At 39.4% G+C, this 23,009-nt stretch overlaps 1 protein-coding gene across 5 annotated transcripts in view; it reads right to left on the minus strand.

Moving 5' to 3' along the window:
- LOC127795430 (uncharacterized) overlaps positions 1 to 23,009 on the minus strand; it is a 109,552-nt gene that overhangs the window by 2,642 nt on the left and 83,901 nt on the right. For 4 of the 5 annotated variants that reach the window (XM_052327089.1, XM_052327090.1, XM_052327088.1 and 1 more), the window contains 2 exons: positions 16,822 to 16,904; positions 14,932 to 15,004 (listed from right to left, as the gene is read on the minus strand). In XM_052327089.1, coding sequence (XP_052183049.1) covers positions 14,932 to 15,004; positions 16,822 to 16,904 — 156 coding nt within the window. Of the gene's footprint in view, positions 1 to 14,931; positions 15,005 to 16,821; positions 16,905 to 17,291; positions 17,446 to 23,009 lie in introns of those variants that run through there. The other variant, XR_008021797.1, reaches the window with a different exon arrangement.

Below are 23,009 nucleotides of genomic sequence, written 5' to 3' on the forward strand. Positions count from 1 at the left end.
CCCCTATTATTCCAAATCTCTTAGTAGACCCAAAACTTTCAATAATCTGCACTAAAGCCCTAAAATTTTGCAAAATCCCAAACCATTGGATCCAATTGCATCAACGCCCCCAGGGTTTTCCTTTATCCCATTTTCAGTCCTAGCATGCAATTTTATTGTATTTAGGCCCCTGAAATTTGAAATTAGTTCACAAATCCCCTGGCCGAACACTCCATCCTTAATGGCATCCGGTTTCTCTCATTTTCTTGTTAAATCTTCATGTGTAAAAACATTTATGAGGTCTAGGAAGTTGGTTCAACCAAAATACAGCTATTAATCAAAAGCAAAAAAACTTAACCCAACCTGTCCAAGTCCTTGGGTAGCAGGTTGTTCACTGCTAGTCCTTCAAATCCTGCTTTGGCTTCTCCTCTTTTGGTTTCCAGCACATGCAATCCAAAAATCCAAGTCTTAGGGCTTAATTCCAGTGGATTGGTGGGAGAAATCACTAAAAGTTTCAAAGAAGAAGAACCTACCAGAATTGGGTGTTGCTACAGCTGTTCTCTCTACACTGCTGCTGGAATCTTCTGCTTCTTCATCTCCATTCTCCAGTTATGTATCCTCTCCACTGACAGCCCCTTCCCTTTTCTTCCTTCCCTTCTTTAGATTCCTCAATCTCTCTCAGCTCTTCTCAAGTTTCCAGTGCGTCGAATGGCCATTCTATGCCACACACACACACACACACATATGATTTATTACACATTTCCCCCTATAATTTCCTCTATTCCTACTTTCCCTTAAATAATCTCACATGAACCCCAAATAACTATCATGGTTCCGTAGTTAGGAACATTAAGGCAGGAGTAGAAGAGGGCATTATTGTACAAGGGAGTCAGGGTATTATTGTAATAAGATCAGGAGGTAGTTAGAGAATAATTCAAATAGGCTTGGTATATAAACCAAGTCCTGCGACCCATATGAGACATGAATGGAAAATCGTTGATTCTATTTTCCCTCAATCTCTCCCCCTCTCTTAATTCTCTCCCTCTATTTTTCTATTCTCTCATTCAAACCCTCAATTCCCGTGCAAGTCCCATTGAATTGAGAGAGATTTTCCCTCGTCATAATTGAGTTCTGACAATTGGGTATCAAAACAAGTTTTTGGGTGATTGGATTGGGCCATGGCTGATGGAACGAGGATGAAACAGATGGAGGTGCAGCTCCAGCAAGTTACGTCCATGGTGTCCGAGATGCAGAATCGCATGGAGATGTTTGAGAATTCGGTGGAAAGGAGGATCAACGGGGCAGTGAGTGTGTGGTGCGACGAGAGTATAACGTAGGTTACTTGATTGGAGGATCGGATGAGAGAGCAGGGTCAGGCTCTCAGGGATCTCATGCGTCAGTTCATGCTGATGCTTTCGCACCAAACTTAGGTAAGAATCTCACTTGAGTTCTCTCCTAAGGAGCGATCTGAGCCAATTCTAAATGGCTAGGGATGAAATCTCAGATTGGAGGAATTAGCAGAATTGAAGACGAAGAAGTTGGTGATGAAGGAGAATGTGGGGGTAAGGAGGCAAGGCATTGCAATTAGATTGAATCCGATCGGTTCGCTAATGTCCAAGATGGAGATTCCTCTATTCGATGGCCATAATCCCAGGTGGTGGGTGTAATACCCTGGTATTACATGGTATTGAAAATAAATAATTTTTTATTATTTTGAAAGGATCTCGGGTGGTCCGGAAAGCCCAAGGGTCAATCTCGATAAATTAATTAATAAAAATTATCGAATTGGCGGCAGGGAGTGCCTCGGGACTTGGATGTCCAGGGAAGATGGCAAGGGATTGATGAGCGTCTCGAAGCGAGGCTTATGGCGCTGGAAGTAATCCGATCGGGAATAATTTTCGGAATAAATTCTGTATAAGCCCGAGTAGGTGCTAATACCGAATAATCGGAGGGGAACCTCCTGGAAGCTGAGGGGACCCTCGGGGTGGTTTGGTTATCGGAGTAAGGTAGCCTTGAAGCGTTTTCGGGTCGAATAGATGTCCCGTGCGGGCGTAGGGACGAAATCGATATTTTCGAGTAAAAGTCGTATATTAATTTCGAATAAATTGAGATTTTGAATGGCTTAAGAATAATTAATTTAGGTCTTGGAGGGCCCAAATGATATTATTGAAAGTCTTAAGTGTAATTAGTAGATCCCAAGTGAAATAATTAAGAAATTGGGGGATTAAGAGTCTAAATAATTTATATATGTATTTATATATATATAGGCGTGTATATATATATATATATAGGGAACCGCAAGCTCGCTGCCATCAAAATTCAAATTTAAAATGCAATGAAGCAGAGAGGGAGAAGAGAGATTGCGAGGGAGCCAAGACCCGAAGCTTGAGAAATCGCGAGAGTGTGAGAGAGCTCGCGGGAAAGAGAAGGAAAGAGAGAGCGAGAGAGAGCTCAATGCGGCTGTGGCCATGGCTGCCGTTTGATGGCCAAGTCAGAGAAGCAGAGTAAGAGAGATCGGGAGATAGAGCTGGCGCATGAGAGCTTGGCCAAGGCAAGCAATGGCCGAGGGAGAGAGAGAAAGCAGTGAGGGTTCGAGTTAGAGGAAAGATCGGCCATGGCAGTAGCTACCATGGCCGACGTTTGGAGCAGCAACCGCGAGGCAGTCGGCCATGGTTGCGGTGGCCGAAGGCGAGCAGGACGGAGCAGCAGCGTCGAGGGGCGTCCGGCGAACCAGTGGGCAGCCGCGGCAAGGCGGCCAAGGGCTTGGCCGATCGGCCATGGCGGAGCACTGAAACTGCCGTGCAAGGGAGGCAGCTCGCGGTGGCTGTGGTGGTTGCGCAACCTTCAATGGCGCTCGTGCGGTGGCGGAGGCGGCCGGTGGTGGCAAGGCTACCCTCATCAACGGCTGGCGAAGGCTTGCAGACCGGCGGCGGCGGGCGCGGCCAGTGGCCGTGCGCAGCGAAGAACCGAGGAAGAAGGTGAACAGTGGGGGAAAGAAAGAAATAAAAAAAAATGATAAAAAGAAAAGAAAATCAAATCTGGAAAATGAGGGAAAATAGGAGAAAATTTTCAGAAAAATCTAGAAAGTTCTAAAAATTATTTTGAGGCTTGTGGAGCATATTAGAAGCTCGAGAATGGGATTTTGGGCTTAAGGTGGCAGTCAATGAGGCAATGCCGGTATAGGCGGTTGGCCGATTTTCGTTTCTAAATTGACTGAGGTAAATTTATTAAATTTCTTTTCGAATTAATTTCTATTATTTGAGATAATGTGGAATAGGTTATTGTTGGATTATGACCATGGTTGAGTGGTTTCTGTTGAATTGTTGTCGAGTGATTTTGCGGTATACGGTGTAGTTGAGGGCATTGGTTGAATGCCGGATGTTAATGGAGTTGGGTTTGTGTGTGTTTGCATCTAGGTTCGGCCGGGAAGATGGTGATTCTAGAAAGAGCTCAGAGTTCGGGCTGGAATTCTCGCCGTGGCAGATAAGGCTTCGAGCCAGGTAAGGGACAGCCTCATGTGGAGGTGGCCTTGCAAGTTGGTAAATGTGTTTGATAATGTTTTTATGTTGCATTGGTATGTAGCGGTTATATCTTGTGTGATGCAAGAGCTAGTGGATCGATGGCCATATGGAGGACTAGTGATGGGGACTGATAGGTTGATGCCTCAAACCTTAGTGGGTTGTGAGGATGTGTAAGCCTAGCCTCATTTGCATGCATTTGGCATACATAAACATGATTATACTCATATTTACATGCATTGCACCCTTACTGAGTCTTTATGACTCATGAGGTTTTACCTCATGTGTAGATGATGCAAGTCCAGATGCAAGCATTGATGGTGCCGGGAGGTTGTTGTGGCAATTAGCTTGTTGCCCGAGATGTGTTGTTGTGTAATCTCCTGTAATTTTTTTTATATGTATTCATGTAATTGAATGTAAACGATATTGAGCACTAAATGTATTTAATTGTTGAAATCATCGTAGTGTGATAAATGATTGTGAGATTGTTTGTGGTATATGGCTTAGTTGAAGAAGCCGAGTTTCGGACCGAGTAAAGATCAGCGAGGTATGTTCTCATAAACCCCCAATACTCAGCGATGTGGTTGTTATGCTAGCTTTGTGCCTGGGTCACCTTGGCTTGCGATGAGGCGAGCTGGAGAGAGGTGAAGCTCACTCGGGTTCCGGGTCTCGGTCCGCTGAGTTTTCTTATTTGAGTTGGGACCGATTCCTGAGTGGAGCGAAGGGAAAGACGAAGCCTAGTTCCCACCTAGGGCGTTTCTTGTTGAAACATAGTCCAACCCTTCAGTTGTGGTTCAATGGGTGAGTAATCTGGTCGATTAGTTACCGGTGGCGCCCATAAGTGGGAGCGAGTCGTTATAGTGGGTGAGGCGTTATGAGAGGGTGTTAAGCCTTTATAGTGTGGCTGAACAACAAAAGGTGTCAGTGGCAGTGGCCTACCTGAACGATGTGGGCGATGCATGGTACCAGGGTTGGATAAGCATGAAGGAGGAATTTGTGGAAGGTCTATGTGGAAGATTTGGGAAAAATGGGAGTTTTGGAGGAATTCAATAAGCTTTAACAAGGGGGAACAGTACAAGCTTATTAGCAGAGGATTGAGAAGTTGAAGGCCCTTATCCTAATTTCCAATCCCATTCTCACCGAGGGATACTTTGTGTCAAGCTTCATTGGTGGCTTGAACAAAGAGATCCCTCCCACCGTTAAGATGTTCTGGCCAACGATAGTTCAACAAGCCACTGAGTGGACCAGGTTGTAGGAAATGACTGTGGAAGTGTTGGTGAAGAAGCATAAAGGGGTGAACAAGGGGTGGCAGGTGGTGCCCCAATAACAAAGCAACTGTGGGTGGACCAAGGAAGGAGGAACACGGGGATAGAGCAGTAAGGGGTTGGCTCTTTTAGCTCCTTCCTAGTCATTCGCGGGAAAATTTGAGAGAACAAAGAAGGTTGGCCGACTTTGTTTTAGATGCAGGGATAAGTATACACCAGGCCATCAATGTAAACGACAACTGCTGCTATTGGATGGCACTGAAGAAGACGTCGAGGAGGAAAAGAAGGAAGGCAATCCAAGGGAAGGAGTAGAGGAGAATGTGAAGATCCCCTGCATGCTCTAAGGGGAGCGACAACCAACAAGATCATCAAGGTGGAAGGCAGAGCAAGGGAGAATAGTCTGATGATCCTCATTGACAGTGGAAGCACCCATAGGTTCCTGGATGAGGGAACAACCAAGAAGCTAAAGTGCAGCCTCATAGGGACTCATCCTCTATCGGTCACTGTGGCTAATCGACAGAAGGTGTTGTGTAAATCAGCGTGTGTGGGCTTTTGTTGGCAGATGCAGGGGGAAGAATTTGAGGCTGATTTACACCTTCTTAAGTTAGGAGGATGTGACATGGTCTTAGGGGTTAATTGGATGAGAGAAGTCAGTCCCATTTATTTTGATTTTAATAAGATGGAAGCTACATTCAAGAAGGGGGAAAGAGAAGGACTCTTACAGGTAATGTGGAGGCAGGCAGGGACTTGTAAAATGATCACAGGCAAGAGGTTGCATAAGCAACTTAAGAACAAGTGGACGCAAATGGCACAACTTTTCTCCATACATGTTGTGGAATTAAAGGGAGACACAAAAAGAGGAGAGCCGTTCTTGCTGAATTCCATGGATGTAGCAAACACTCCTTGGGAGGTAACTTAAATGGACTCTCTTAATTTACTCTTAGATGAGTTTGGGGACTTGTTTGAGGAACCTAATGCTCTACCACCCCCAAGACCTATAGACCACACCATCAATTTGAAACCCAATGTTGAGCCAGTTAACCTCCATTCTTATAGATAACGCCACAAAACAGAAAGCTAAAATTGAACGAATGATTAAAGAAATGTTACACTCCTTTACCATTCGGCCAAGTACTAGCCCCTATGCCTCACCCTTGCTCCTAGTTAAAAAGAAAGATAGCAGTTGGTGGTTTTGTGTTGATTACCGCCAACTCAATTCCCTTACCATTAAGAACAAATTCCCTATATCGATTATCGAAGATTTGTTGGATGAATTATATGGAGCCAACATTTTTCTAAGCTTGACCTTAGATCTGGATATCACCAGATTCGTATGCACCCTAATGACATCCATAAAACTGCATTTAGAATCCATCAAGGGCATTACGAATTCTTGGTAATGCCCTTTCGATTAACCAATGCCCTTATGAACTAAATATTTGAGCCTTACCTTTGCTAATTCATTTTGGTATTCTTTGATGACATTCTTGTGTACAACCCTACCTTCTCCCAACACATAGAGCGCTTAAGGACCACTCTACAAGTCCTCAGGTTCAATAAGTTGTACATTAAGAAGTCTAAATGTGCATTTGCACAACCCCAAGTAGAGTATCTTGGCGATATTATCTCTAGTGCAGATATGAGTACAGACCCCCATAAGTAGTAGCCAAAACTGCTTGGCCAAGACTTGCCAATGTAAAAGTCTTAAGGGGATTTTTGGGCCTTATTGGGGCGGTTTGTAAAGGATTATGGCATGATTAGCAAGCCATTGACATATTTGTTAAAGAAAGAGGGATTTCATCGGAGTGATAAAACTGAAGAAGCCTTTAGGAAGCTGAAAACAACCATGAGTGAGGTACCCACGCTAAGTCTCCCTAACTTCAATCAGCTGTTTGTAATGGAGACAGATGTAAGTGATTTTGGAGTGGGAGTAGTTTTGATGCAGGGGGCAGACCCCTAGTGTTCATCATCCAAGCCTTAGCCCCTAAACATTTGGGTCTAAGTGTATATGACAAGGAGCTCTTGGCTATCCTAATAGCAATAGAGAAGTTGAGACATTACCTAGAGGGGGGCAAATTCATCATAAGGACAAATCACAAAAACCTCAAGTTTCTGTTGCAACAGAAACTCCATACCCACCTCCAGAGAAAGGGTACATCAAAATTAATGGGGCTAGATTATGTCATTCAATACCGGAAAGGCTATGAGAATTGTTAATATGCGTTAATATTTCCTGTAAATATTCCTTGTAATTAGCTAATTACTTGCCGTATTTAGATGATACTGCTTACTGTATTTAGATCAGTCAATCCCTAAAATTAAGGGAGTTGATTGAGGTTCTTGTAAATATATATAATCAAGAAGGCTGTGAGTAATTCTCAAGCCATATTACACACAAAATATCTTCTTCTAACTTGGTATTAGAGCAAGTTCATCCTAGGGCTGCAAAATCCCTAGCAGCTAGTCTCCCTCATCTCTCATGCACGACTAGCCTTTGTCCAAGGCTAGATCTGCTATCCAAACACCTTTAACTGTCCAAGTGAAGGTCCCGATCGTATGCCTTAGTGATTCCGGCTGACCCTACCGAAGTCCCGTCGCCAAAAAGCCCTCCAGGCGCTGTCGTGTGCCTCCTTTCTTGTCAGCAAGTGAGAGCCACGCGCTGCCTTCTCATTGCTAGAACGCCACGCTGCCAATCCCGTCTGACTCGTCGACACCTCCTGGTCCTCTTCCAAGGGTCAAATCTCCAATCACAGGTCTCTGTCTTCGTGGGTCAGATCTCCATCATCTCCTCCCTTGGCTTCCGCACCAGAAACTTTATCATTCACTTCTAAAACACCAAAGAAGGGACTCATCTCCCTTGCCTTCTCTAGTAATCCCACTATAACGTCAGAAAAACTCAATGGAAAGAATTTATTGGATTGGCATGCTGTTATTGATATTTGTTTTTTAGGCCAAGAACTCTTTGAACACCTTACTAAACAGGTGAAAGACATTCCTGATAATGAGAGAGAATAATGGCAGCGGGTTGATTATCAGTTAGTCTTTTTATTATGGCAATCCATTGATCCCAAACTGTTGGTGTACTTCCAGTCTTATAAAACATGCTATGATATATGGAAAAAAGCTCGGAGCATCTACTCTAATGACATACAATGTCTGTATGACTTAGTTCATAACCTAACAATGCTTCAGATGACAGAACATGACTTACCTTCATATCTGAACAAAGCACAATCTACTATTGAAGAGATCAAATTGAGATTGACAGAAGATACCCTCGAAAAGGTGTTAGACAAGCTTGACAAAATGTATATGGTCTTTGTTCTCCACGGTCTTCACAAAGATTTTGAATCTGTTCGAAACCAAGTTCTGACTAATCTTAATATCCCTATGGTGGAGGACCTCATTGATCGGTTATTTCAAGTTCTTTCTTCGGAGGCAACATCGGGATTTGGTTCTCAAATAGTTTTAGAATCCTTAGCCTTTGTCTCTAATTTGGCTGAACGGGGAGGTTGAGGCCGTGGTTGGGGTAATGGTAGAGGTGGTTGTGGCATTGGTAATCGTCCAATGTGATTCAATCTCAAGCGTTGGGTAATGAGAAGTAGACTGAGACTGGGAATGATGGTCAGAATGTTTTATCAGACACTGAATTTAAGGAATATCTTTAGCTTAAGGAAGCACGTCAAACTTCCTCCTCAGCCACTGTAGCTCATACTAGTAATTTCACAGTTTGTCTCTCTCATTCTTCGTCTGTTGGTTCCTGGATTTTGGACTCTGGTGCTTCCAATCACATAGCTGGTAATCCTTCCATTTTCTCAAATTCATTATCTCCCAAGACACCACATCACATCGCCCTTGCTGATGGCTCTAAAGCTAACGCCACTGGTGTTGTTCAAGCCAAATCTATCTCAACTCTATCCTTAAATAATGTTCTTTTTATACTTGGTTGTCCCTTTAATTTAATTTATGTCAGTTAACTTACTCGCACTCTTTACTGTTGATTCCTTTCTTATATAGGATCGGAGTACGGGACAAACGATTGGTGCATGATCTGAATCACGTCAACTTTATTATCTACAGCCTCCATCCTCTACCATATGTGCTATCACGAAGTCTCCTAGTCTGCTCCACCATCGTCTGGGTCATCCGAGTCTAGATAAACTAAAGAAGATGGTCCTTCATCTCTCTCTTTTACAGTCCTTAGAGTGAGTCGTGTCAGCTTGGAAAACATATTCATGCATCGTTTCCAAGAAAAGGTTAGTCTAGTAAAGTACCCTTTGACATTGTTCATACTGATGTTTAGGGTCCTAGTCGTGTCAGTCTAGTCTTAGGTTATCGGTACTTTGTTACTTTCATAGATGACTTTTCCAGATGCACTTGGATATTTTTAATGAAAGAACATTTAGAGTTATTTACTATATGTCATAACTTTTACAATGAAATTTTAACTCAGTTTGGACATCCTATTCCCATTTTAAGGAGTGATAATGCAAAAGAATATTTTTCTGCTTCTTTCAAATCTTTATGGCATCTCACAGCATGGTTCATCAATCCATTTGTCCACACACTCCACAACAAAATGACATAGCAGAGAGGAAGCATCGTCATATTATTGAAACTGCTCACACTCTTTTATTACATGCTAATGTTCCTTTAAAGTTTTGGGGTGATGTTGTCCTCACTGTTGGCTACTTAATAAATCACATGCCATTCTCTGTGTTGAATAACAAAGTACCTTATTCTCTTTTGTTTTCTAAGGAGCCCCTTTACACTGTTCCCCCTTGTATTTTTGGTTCCATGTGTTTTGTATGTGATCTCTCTCCAAGTCTTAATAAATTGTCGGCTCGTGCTATCAAGTGCGTCTTTCTTGGGAATTCTTAGGTTCAAAAAGGGTATCGGTGTTATTCTCCTTCCACACATCGATTTTACATGTCTGCAGATGTCACCTTCTTTGAGAGTACTCCCCACTTCCCCTCACAAGTGGAACCTAACTCCGTCTCTCAGCTCTTACTAGTTCCTTACCTTAGTCTACCTATCTCTACTCCTTCAGGTCCCTCTTTACCTAAATCCTTGACTCCACCAAGACAGTCCTCACCTTGCCCAATTATCACCTATCAACGTCGGTCACAACATCCATGTCTAGAGGCTGTTCTTTCTCTAGATCCACCTGATTCATCTTCTGCTCCAACGTCTCCACATGCTCTGGATCTGCTTGAGCCTTCCGCTGACCTGCCCCTTTCTCTTTGTAAAGGTACACACTCTATTCGTAATTCTCATCCCATCTATAATTTCCTTAGCTATCATCGTTTATCATCATCCCATTATGCCTTTGTGTTTGCCTTGTCATCCATTTCTATTGCTAAAATTGTCCAGCAAGCACTTTCTCATTCAGCTTGGCGACAGGCTATGATTGATGAGATGGTGGCCTTGGATTCCAATCACACATAGACTCTTGTTCCATCCCCTCCTAGGAAGTTTACAGTTGGTTGTCGCTGGGTATTTACGGTCAAAGTGGGCCCTAATGGCCAGATCGACTGCCTGAAAGCTCGCCTTGTGGCTAAAGGCTATACACAAATCTTTGGCCTTAATTATGATGATACCTTCTCCCCAGTTGCCAAGATGACGTTTGTTTGTCTTTTCCTCTCTATGGCTGCCATGCATCATTGGCCTCTTCATTAATTGGATATTAAAAATGCCTTCTTGCATGGTCACTTGAAGGAAGAAGTCTACATGGAGCAACCACCTGGGTTTGTTGCTCAGGGGGGAGTCAAGTCCTGTTTGTTGATTCAATAAGTCTCTCTATGGTCTTAAACAATCCCCCCGGGCATGGTTTGGCAAGTTCAGTAAAGTTATATAGCAGTTTGGCATGATTCGTAGTGAGGTAGATCACTCTGTGTTTTACAAACACTCGTCTTCAAATCAATGTATCTATCTTGTGGTCTAAGTGGACGATATTGTTATTACAGGAGATGATCATGAAGGCATCAAAGGTCTTAAACAACACTTATTTCAACATTTTCAAATTAAGGACTTGGGACGACTGCATTATTTTCTTGGAATTGAAGTAGCCCAATCAAAAATTGGCATTGCCATTACTTAGAGAAAGTATGTTCTTGATATCTTGGAAGAAACTGGGATGCTAGATTACAAACCAGTCGATACTCCCATGGATCTGAATGTTAAACTTCTATTGGATCAGGGGGAGCCCTATTCAAACCTTGGCAAATATCGGAGGCTGGCGGGAAAGCTAAATGACCTCACTATGACTAGGCCGGATATATCTTTTGTTGTTAGAACTGTAAGTCAGTTTCTCAATTCTCCTCATGATAGTCATTGGGATGCAGTAATTCGAATCTTGAGGTATATTAAGGGCTTTCCTTGACAAAAGCTTAGTTTATGGAGATAAGGGCCATACTGATATTATGGCATATATAGATGTAGATTGGGCAGGCTCTCTGAATGATAGGAGATCAACTTCTGGGTACTGTGTTCTCATTAGGGGGAATCTCATATCTTAGAAAAGCAAAAAATAGAGTGTGGTCGACAGGTCAAGTGCAGAAGCAGAATATCGAGCCATGGCCCTTGCCACATGTGAGCTTGTTTGGTTGAAACAACTGCTTCAAGAATTAAAGTTCTGCAAAATAGGCCCTATGAAGCCCATCTGTGATAATCAAACAGCCTTACACATTGCTTCCAATTCAATATTTCATGAGTGGACCAAACATATAGAGATTGACTGTCACTTCATTCGTGAGAAAATTCAATATGGAGAAGTCACTACTTCCTTTGTGAACTCTAGTGATCAACTGACGGATATTTTTACTAAGTCTCTTAGGGATCGAAAGTATCATATATATGTGACAACCTAGATGCATATGACATATATGCACCAACTTGAGGTGGAGTGTTGATATGTGTTAATATTTCCTGTAAATATTCCTTGTAATTAGCTGATTACTTGCCGTATTTAGATGATACTACTTGTTGTATTTAGATCAGTCAATCCCTAAAATTAAGGGAGTTGACTGAGGTTCTTGTAAATAAATATAATCAAGAAGGCTGTGAGTGATTCGCAAGCCATATTACACACCAAATATCCTCTTCTAACTAGAATAAGGTTGCAAATGATCTTTCCTGGTGCTTGGAGGATGGGGGAACAACTACTATTAATGCCTTAACACTTGATTGGTTCATGGAAGTAACCTCCACTTATAGTCAAGGGGAGTGGACTAAAACACTAATGGAGCAACTCACTATTGACCTTGATAGTAGATCGGGCTTCACTCACAAAAATGGGTTGTTAAGGTATAAAGAGAGGTTGGTGATTGGGGAGGAAGAATCCCTTAAGAGAGGAGTGTTGAAGGCTCTACATGACTCTTTTGTGGGTGGCCACTCGAGGGAGGTAAATACCTATAACAGGGTGAAACAATTGTTTTATTGGCCAGGGTTGAAGAAGGTAGCGAAAGATTATGTGAAGGCATGTGATATTTGTAGCAGATGCAAACATGAAAACATCCACCCTCCCGGGCTGCTACAACCCCTACCTATACTAGATCAGGCGTGGACCAACATTAGCATGCACTTTGTGAAAGGGCTGCCAAAGTCAGAAGGTAGGGATTGTGTGCTGGTTGTGGTTGACAGACTCACGAAGTACGCTCATTTCTTGAGCCTATCTCACCCCTTTATTGCACAAGAGGTGGCTAGGGTGTTTCTAGATCAGGTTGGTAAGCTACATGGGTTGCCTTAGGTGATTGTTTCAGATCGGGATAAGGTTTTCACAAGCTTGCTATGGAAAGAGCTCATGAAGTCCCTAGGAACCCAACTGCATATGTCTTCTTCCTATCATTTGGAGACCGATGGGTAGTAAATGGAGCGAGTAAATCAGTGCTTAGAAACCTATTTAAGGTGTGTGTGCTTAATGTATCCAACCGGTTGGCATAAATGGCTCCCTTTAGCACAATGGTGGTACAACACCAGCTATCACTCCCTGAAAATAACACCATTCGAAGCATTCTTTGGGTACTAACCACCTCAATTACTAGTGGGCAGGGGCCACAACCTAGTGGCCACAGTGGATGACTATTTGGTCCAACAATAGCAGATGGTGCACACTCTAAAGGAGTTAGCTAGTGCACAGAACTGGATGAAATAGTTCGCTGATACAAAGAGGAGTGCGAGGACTTTCTCTGTTGGGGACAAGGCATACTTGAAGTTGAGGCAAGCCCGGGTGAACATCATATCGCCCCATAAGGTAAACAAGCTCAACCCCAAATTCTATGGTCCTTATGAAGTGATTGAGTAGGTGGGAAAGGCTGCCTACAGGTTACAGCTTCCAAAGGGATCCTCCATCCACCCCGTATTCCATGTGTCCTTCCTTAAACCCTCAATTGGCACCAACTCGGTGAGTTCCACCCTACCTCCAGCAGCCTAGAATAGCCAACAAATGGCGAAACCTATAGCTACTATGGGAAGAAGGGTTATCTACAAACAGAAGATGCCAATTACACAAGTGTTAGTGCGCTGGTCCAACCTCCATCCAAAGAACAATACATGTGAGTACTTGCCTGATTTCCTAAAGCAATTTCCTAGGGCAATCGGGCTACTTTGACTAACTTGAGGACAAGTAGTGTTTCAAGCAGGGGGGCAATTGTCATGGTTCTGTAGTTAGGAACATTAAGGTGGGAGTAGAAGAGGGCATTATTGTACAAGGGAGGCTAGATATTATTGTAATAAGATTAGGAGGTAGTTAGAGAATAATTCAAATTGTGATTGTAATTCAAATGTGGCACCAAGGCTTGGTATATAAACCAAGTCCCGCGACCCATATGAGGCATGAAAGGAAAATCGTTGATTATGTTTTCCCTCTAAACTTCTCTCAATCTCTCCCTCTATTCTTCTATTCTCTCATTCGAACCCTCAATTCCTGCGTAATTCCCATTGAATTGCGAGAGAATCTCTTGTCAGAATTGAGTTCTAACAATAACCTTCCACAATTTCACATGAATTCATTTCATTTCTTGCATTTCCCTAAATGCCCTTACAATGAGTCTTGCCATTTATTAATTTCCTGCTTTGGACCCAAACTTTTAATGCTTAAGTTTCTTAGTGCTTCAAGATTTTTAAAAGATTACCAAGTTTGACCTTTGGTGATCCGCCTTAATCCTCAAATTACCTTTGAGCATGCCTTAAACTTCAATTTAGAATAGGCATTAGTGCAGGTTATTACAAATATATTACTTTCCAGTAGTCATCTTGATTCTATATGTAATAGAGTACTCTTCAATTGCCTTTACTACAATATTCTCCCTGGCAACACCACTTATTGTGCTTCTTGAAAGATCCATTACTAAATCATAGCTCATAAAAATGTATTTCATGTTGTACACCTACTCTCAATTTAACTAGAAAATATGGAATCAGAAAAAATGAAAATTCAAGATGTAAAATTTTCCAAGGCTACAACAGAAAAAAAATTATTGCTAAATGTAGAGATTATGAGAATATTGTCGGAGATCATAAAGATGGCAGATTGGATGTTTAAGTTTAAAAAGAAAAGATAGGGTGGTTGAAAGAATTCAAGATTTAAAAGATGAGGCAGCATAGAAGATAAAATAAGCTCCAAAATTCAAGAAAATGATAAAGCTTGAAAGAGGAAGATAATTCAGCATTTCAAATATCCGTTATTGTTATCTAAATTTGAATTTATTCCTATTTTCTAAGAGATAGTATAAATATTTTGTACTTGTATAAATACCCGTACTCGGATTCAATAAAATTCAATTAGTTCTTCTCCCTAATGTTTTCTGCACTAAACATGTCTTTTCACATAAGAAAATCTTGCCTTTGATGGTTTACAAGTTAACAATACACACACACATATACATGTATGGACACATTGGAGATGTTGAACAAGCAAATTACCCAATGTGTAGATATGAAACTATATTTAGCATATTGGTTCACACTTCATAGGGAGGTTCTGGTTTGGCATAAAAATAATCTTTTGAAGAATATGCCTAGAAGCAAGTAAATTGGCTTGTAAAGTTGAAGGACAAACTATCATCACAAACAAAGATTACACACAGCCCACAAGGAGAGGTCATGCAGAAACTAGGAATTTGAAACTGAAAGTAAAATTTCACAAAATAACAAGGGAAGTATACACTTACCGTGCGAAGCTCACCAGCAAGGCCAATCTCTCCAATGAATGCTACATTATTTGGTATTGGAAATTCCAAGAAACTGGAAAACAAATTAATCAAATGTTTTATGGATCTAAAACAGAAACTAAGCTATAAAAAGATGAATAACAACCAAAAAAAGAAAGACCAAAGAAGCAATACAGGAATTAGCCACAAAAACATGCTTCAATTTGGAAAGGTTGAAACAGGATTGACAATGGGCCTGAAATTCAGAGTTTACATAAAGTCAGGCTTGCTTGCAATTCGATACCTAAGGCTAAGGCATTTGGTTAAACCCAAAACTGAAACTGTTGATTCCCGTAAGAAGCTCAAGAGAAAGAGAAAAGGAAAGCTGCCTTAATGTGTGTAAAGAGTATTGGAAGCTAATCTTGTGTTTTTTAGAAATCTCTAAATTCAGTTTAGGATAGTTTCTTAATTCCAGTTTAGGATACTTTCCTAAGTTGTGTTGTTGTAATCTTTCCTCAGTTGTAAATACTCAACCCTATAACTAGGGCTGTATCATAATGAGAAGGACAAAGATTATTCCATTCTCACATAAACAAATGTATAACGACTATGTGTAAGAGATTATTATGCACTACCTAAGAACCAAAGATTTGACATAAATTCGTCCTAAGCACCACTACTCTTGGCTATTAGTAAGAATTGCATGCACCCCCCCCCCCCCCCCCCTCTCTTTCCATGTTGAAACAGGATACCATCTAATTGTTGGTATTAGTGTTCTAAAAGGCGGTCGCCTAGGTGCTAGGCAACCCTTGGCCACTGCTATTCAGGCCAAATTGGTACCCCTAGGTGCCCGATTAATCGGGTCTGATCGGCACCTAGGTAGCCTGGGTCGTGCACGGCTTGGGCCGATTATCATTCCCTCTCTCTTTCTTGTCGTTACTCTCTCTCACCGCTTTCACGTTCACTCTCTCTCGTCGGACTTGTCGTCGCTGTCGATCTCATCGTTTCTTTCTCTCTCTCGCCGTTCTCTCCCAGCCAGTTCTCGCTCTTCTTCCTCTGGTACATATGGCCATCTTCCTCCTTGCTCCTTGTTGAGTCATCTTTGTCCTTACTCTACAAGCAGCAGCCAGCAAGCCATCTTGCTGCTTGCTAAAATTAAAAAAAAAAACATTTTTCCTAGGCGCCGCCTAGGCACCCTAGGCGCTAGGCCCTCATCTGGCACCCGACTAGTGCCTAGCGTATTTTAGAACACTGGTTGGTATTGCTAAGAATATAGAATTTGGCAGATAATGCTAAAAAGCTACCAAACAACAATAACATCACAAGTCTTCAATCATATTTTGTCCAGAATTTGAGATGAGAATTCCAACAATTTTTATGGCTAGCTGACACCTACCTACCACAATCATTTTCCTTTATTTGGGCTTTACAGTGGCTAAGAGCCTATGACATGGAGGAATACCTTCAACACTAGAAGTACAAAGGTGATTACTCCATCCACTAGAAGTACAAAAACAATCTAAACTTCCTCTTCAGCCTAATAAAACCAAACTATGATGGTTAAGATGTTAAAAAAATTTGCAAGCACGCCTGATTACAACAGCCACTGCTGCCATTAGATAACCAATGGCAGCAGTGGTTGCTGTAATTAGGCGTGCTTGCAAATTTTTTCAACATCTTAACCACCATAGGTGGTCAGATAACCAATTGGCCCCCACAAAACCAAATTACATCAAGCTGTAAACCAAGAAACATAAAAATTAAACAAATAACATTTTGTCGAACCCATGATAACATTTACATTGTTTGTACCAAGTGAAAGAAAAAACACACCGAAAGGAAAAGCATGTTTGACAAAGATAATGAATGCCAATGCTTTCTTTGAAATGAAGAAAATGGAAGAACACATGCCTACTGCAAATAGCAGCTGCTATAGCAAGATCACCGGCAGTTTCGGTCAGTGCCACCCCACTAACAACATTTAGAAAGATGCCCTGAGATCAGTAGAAAAACTAGTTAAAGATAAGGGGAAAAATTAACATGTAATTAAAATGGTAAACAAAGCCAACTTCAAGGTACCGCACACAAAATGAAGGCAGAACATGGTAGTTGTCGTGATTGAAGTCTCTTACCAGAGTAACTCAAGAAGCAGATACTTCCAATACATAATAATTGTCATGATTGAAGTATCTTACAAAGAGGAGAGAAAATTTGAAGAGCGACTCAAAGAAGCAGATATTTCCTATACATGATTTTGTAATAAAGACATGACTCAAATTGTTGGAAGATTTAAGAAGTACCCTACTTCCAGAAGCAACAAAACCACAAGAAAATGGAATTTAAAGGTTGAAGAATAAAGAACAAATAATAAAGTATCTTACATCTTCAAATTGGAACCCATTCATTCCGTGTTCATCAAATAGTTGCACAAGTTCGAAAGGGTTGCAACCGTCTTACTATGGGCTCCGCAAAAATGATGAAGCCTTGTTATATAAAAGGTGTCCATGGTAGTTTTTGCATTCAGGGTCCCATATTCTATCACATTAATGAAGCAGGTAAGTTGCTGGACAGATTATAATCTATAAGTTTGACAGTGAAGGATATATTGGTAATTTATAATTAACAATAGAATACAGCCCATAGTTACATTATGGATGAAGTTTTTTTATTTTTCCCCCTGATCTTACAAACATTCTCAGTGAACTACCTAGGAATTCCTTTGTGACTATAAGGTCCACCGGTTTCACCTTTGTGACTGTAATGCCACTATGGTAAGAGTAAAGCTGCATACATAATGACCCTTCCATAACCCTTGCAAAGTGGAGAGCCTTGTGTACTGGGGACACCCTTTCTGAATGGTTCTTAGTATTGTATAGGACAATTTAACAGTCATTCTTGGGCAATATATGGATGCAGCCTTATCCAAGTTTTCTGAACCTGTGGTATGTCACCTATGAACTACTAGAAGTTATGAGCTCTCACTTGACATTCCTGTTTACACCCTCTCGTGTACCTCCTAGTTAAACCGTAACTTCTAGCAGAATTAAAGAAAACTTTTCTCACTCCCAGGCCATTTATACTAGCAACCAAAGTCAATAAAAAGAAGCCATATGCACCAAGGTACCAAAAACTTAACCATCAGTCTACATGAAACAGTTATCCTCGAGTCCTCTTCAGGGGAGTGAATAACATGCAGATCCATAACTAGAATAATTGACCCATGATAAATGTAAAGGTCAAGTTGTCAACAAGAAGGATCAAATTTTCTTTCCAGATGTGTTGTTTCAGTTAGCTTGGAAATTGGAATATTTTGAAAACAGGATGCAAATTGTAAAAAACAACAAAAATTATTGGAAACAGAAACTGATAGTGTAAAAATTTGTGTAAGTAAACAATTCCACATTTGAATATTTTTTGACATACATACATCTTTCTACATTTAGGGTACAATAAAATAATTTGGGGGTAAATTCAACATGGGTTAAATAAATTATATGAACCAGAAATAGATAGATATTTAAATATGAATGAGATCCCAACTAAATAAAATTTAGAAAGAAAAGAATAAACTAGACATAATTTGTAAATAAATGCTAAATGTTTGGTAGATATTTAGTGAAACGTGATTTTTTTTATAACCACATTAAGAATAAAATTGAATGAAGGTAGATAGAATAAAGGAGATGATCAATGTTGTGAAAATTATAGAGGGATCAAACTAAAAAGCCACACTATGAGACTTTGGGAGAGTAATTGAATGAAGTTAAAGAAAGAAACCAAGATCTTTAGTAGGTCAACAACAAAAGCTACCAACTTAGACGTCTAATGGAAAGGTCTAGAGATAAACAAAAGAAATTGCATATGATATTTATAGACTATTATGACAGTCTTTAAAAAAAAAAAAAAAGTCATGTGGAAGGTGGAGAAGAACAAATTTGGATAGCTAATATGCAAGTTATAAAGACATACATCATCAAGAAAAAACTTGTGTTAGGACTTGTAATGGAGATGATGCTAAAACTTTTGCTATTACAATTGGATTACAACAAGGATCTGCAATGAGCTCTTACCTCTTAGCTCATGTGATGGGTAAACTCACACCAAACATCTAAGTAGTAGTGTCTTGATACAAGAAATTTGCAAATGATATTGTCTTGGTAAATAAGACCAAAGAAAGAGTGAATAATAAACTTGATTTATGGAAAAATACCTTAGAATCCAAAGCTTTCAAATTAAGTAAATCAACACCTAAGTATGTGGAATGTAAGATCAGTAAAAATCAAAATGTAGATATTTAAAAAAGAATATCAACTTCGATATCTTGGATATATCGTTTAAAAAGAAGGAAAAATTAAGGAGGATGTTGCTCATAGAATAAAGGAAGAATAGTTAAAATAGAGCTAGAAAAGGAAACTTTGTTGAATGACTGTAAGACCATATTTGTCCTATAACCCAAAAAATTGCGCTATTAAGCACCAACATGTGAGCATAGCTGAACCGAGAATATTATAGTGAAAATTCGAACAAACAAGAAAAGACAAGATGAGAAATGAGATTATACATAATAAGGTTAGAGTGGGGCTATTGAAAATAAGGTGCAGGGATTGTGATTAAGATAAGGTTGAATATGTGAGAAAAAAAGCAATATGTGCACCTATGAAGTGAGTGAACAAAATGGAGTTTTAGCGAGAGAGAGAGAGAGAGATAGAAAAACCAAATAAAACTTGGTGAGAAAGTCTTAAATATGACGAAGGATATAATGGTCATGTCAATTCCATTTCTATCTTCGAAGGAAACATTAGTTAAGACTAGAGTCCTGCCATTTGGTATCTGAATAACAATTTCTCGACTTCAAATCTAGCTCTTTTCAGATTTTCTTCATGGCTGAAGGTTACCAGACAGTCGAAGCTTTTATGGATAGATTTCGAAGGAAACATTAGTTAGGACTAGGGTCCTGACAACTTTCAAAATTTTAAAATAAAAAACAAGCAATCAAACACCATTTTCCATTTTTGTTTTCGAAATCATAAAAATGATAATAGAAAATTGAGAATGAAAAGAGAACCAAAATGGGCCCTAATTTGACCAAATCAATATTAATTGTGCTTATCTTAATATCAATATAAATACAAAAAAATAAATTTGAAAATTTGAAAATAATAAATAAATTGTAAAATATAAATATGAATAATATTAGTATTAGTAGTAAAAATATTAATAGAAAGTAAAATCTACATAAATTAAATAAATATAACATTGACTAATAATAAAAATAAAAATAAAAATTATAAAAAATAACTAAAATAAATAATCAATATCATTAATCATTATCATTAACATTAACAATATCATGAATACTGTATTGATATATTATAAATCTAATTTATTCATAATCTAAATGATATTACTAATAAATTATTATCATTAATATTACAATCCCAGCAATATGATGAATATTGTCTTGATAGTATTAATTTAATTATAATAATATAATTATTTTTTTTATTTTTATATTAATATTATCAAATAAGATATTGCATTATAAAAAATAGAATACATGCTCTGTGTTACTATTTTGGATCCATTTTAGTTCTCTATATTTAACAATTAAATGTGTTTTCCAAATTTTCTGTGGAAAAGGAAAATTAGAGATGAAGTGAACAATTGAAGATGAGAAAATAAAAAACATACAGATTGGGTCTTTGAAATTCTGTTACTACTTTTTAAATTTAGGCACATTCATAATAAGGTTTTATCATATTCTAAACAAAGCTGAGAAATATATTTCTCTATTTCTTAAGATTACATGTTAATTCCCCTTTTCTCTTAAAGGAAGAGAATAATACAAAAGGAAAGCATAATATACACAGAATATACATAACTTCTAAGATATACAAAGAATATTTTATAGAAGAAATACTTCCATTTCTACACTCCCCCTCAAGCTGGCTTGAAGATATCTTCTATGGCAAGCTTGCTCACAAGTTTCTCAAACTAAGTTTTGTGTAATCCTTTTGTAAGAATGTTAGCCACTTGGTCAAATGTTAGAACGTAGGACATACAAATTACTCTATTATCAATTTTTTCCTTAATAAAGTGTTTATCCACCTCTACATGCTTCGTCCTGTTATGGAGAACTGGATTATGAGCTTTATTATCACAATAAACTTTAACTGGTAGGGAAGTGGAGACCCTCAAGTCTGATAGAACCCTCTTTATCCACATGACCTCACAAATGCCATGGGCAACTGCACTAAATTCAGCTTCAGCACTGCTTCTAGCCACCACATTTTGTTTCTTACTCCTCCAAGTAACAAGATTACCTCCCACAAAGGTGTAGTACCCTGATGTAGATCTTCTGTCAATTATACAGACTGCCCAGTCTGCATCTGTATGAGCCTCTACATGAAGATGACCATGTTTTCTAAAAATTAGACCTTTTCCAGGGGGTTCCCTTTAGGTACCGCAGAATTCTGTAGGTAGCTTCAAAAATGTTGTGAACCAGGTGAGTGCATAAATTGACTTACAACACTTACAACAAAGGCTATATCTGGTCGAGTATGTGATAGATAGATAAGTCTACCCACAAACCTTTGATATTTCTCCCTTTCTACCAGGTTCTTGGCCTTAGCAGGTTGAAGTTTTAAGTTGGGTTCAATGGGAGTTTCAGCAACCTTACACCCAAGCATTCATGTTTCATTGAGTAAATCTAGAATATACTTGTGTTGGTTGACAAAGATCTCTTCTTTAGATCTTGCAAATTCCATCCCAAAAAAGTACTTTAGAGGACCCACGTCCTTGATCTCGAACTCATGAGCTAATCTCCTCTTAAGCTCTTCAATCTCTCCCTTGTCATCACTAATCATTATTATATCATCCACATAGACAATTAAGATTGCTTTCTTACTGTCACTAGCATGCTTGAAGAATAGTGTGTGATCTGCTTGGCTCTGAATGTAACCATAGTTTTTCACCGTCTTTTCAAATCTTTCAAACCATGCTCTCGGAGATTGTTTTAGACCATACAAGGATTTTTTTAAACGACATACCTTGTTTGTACCGAGGCTCTTCTCAAATCCTAGTAGAAGATCCATAAACACTTCTTTTTCTAAATCACCATTTAGGAAGGAATTCTTTATATCAAATTGGTGGAGTGGCCAATCAAAATTCACTGCAAGGGAGAGAAGAACTCGAATGGAGTTTATTTTAGCTACTAGAGCAAATGTTTCTTGATAGTCGATGCCGTATGTTTGGGTGAATCCCTTAGCAACTAGTCTTGCTTTGTATCTTTCTATGCTCTCATCTGCCTTACATTTTATAGTAAATACCCATTTACAACCTACCATTGTTTTGCCTTCTAGTTTGTTCATAATCTCCCAAGTTCCATTCTTTCTAACAGCACTCATTTCCTCCTAGACTGCTAACTTCCAACCTGGGTCACCAAGGGCATCCTGAATTGTTCTTGGGACATGCAAGTTAGAAATATTTGAAAGAAAGGCCTTATGATAATTAGATAATTTTTGGTATGACAGGTACTTAGCAATTGGGTGTTTGGTACAAGATCTCACTCATTTCCTAGTAGCAATAGGAACATCAAGATCGAACAAGTCAAATGAAGAATAATCTGAAGGAGAGAGTTTAGAATTACCATGAGAAGAAGAAGTACTATCGGAAGGCCCATCATTTGAAGATGTCGATTGTTCAATAGTTAGAGGAATATTTGGATTGATAGTATTCTTCAGGGTTTGCCTTCTCGTATAAAACTAAAGCTCCGGGTTTGGAATATTCTGATTTGTTTGTGGTAATTCTCCCCCTGATTCCAATCCTATCACGCTAGGCACACCCTATTCCACAATGTGGTAATTCTCCACCTGTGAACTAGACACACCCTATTCCACAATGTTTGGGATATTTATATTCTTGAGTTGTTTATCAGAGTGGAGAGGAGCACCAATCATGGTAGGACGGGCATCATAGAGTTTTAAGGAATTATCCTCCTCAACACTAGAATGCAGAAAATGATCTTCTTTCTCAATATGCTCCCCTTGAAGATGATTTTTGGGAAAGTAGGGTTGAGTTTCGAGGAAAGACACATCCAT

The sequence above is a fragment of the Diospyros lotus genome, chromosome 2, assembly GCF_014633365.1.
Source record: "Diospyros lotus cultivar Yz01 chromosome 2, ASM1463336v1, whole genome shotgun sequence".
Lineage (NCBI taxonomy): Eukaryota > Viridiplantae > Streptophyta > Magnoliopsida > Ericales > Ebenaceae > Diospyros > Diospyros lotus.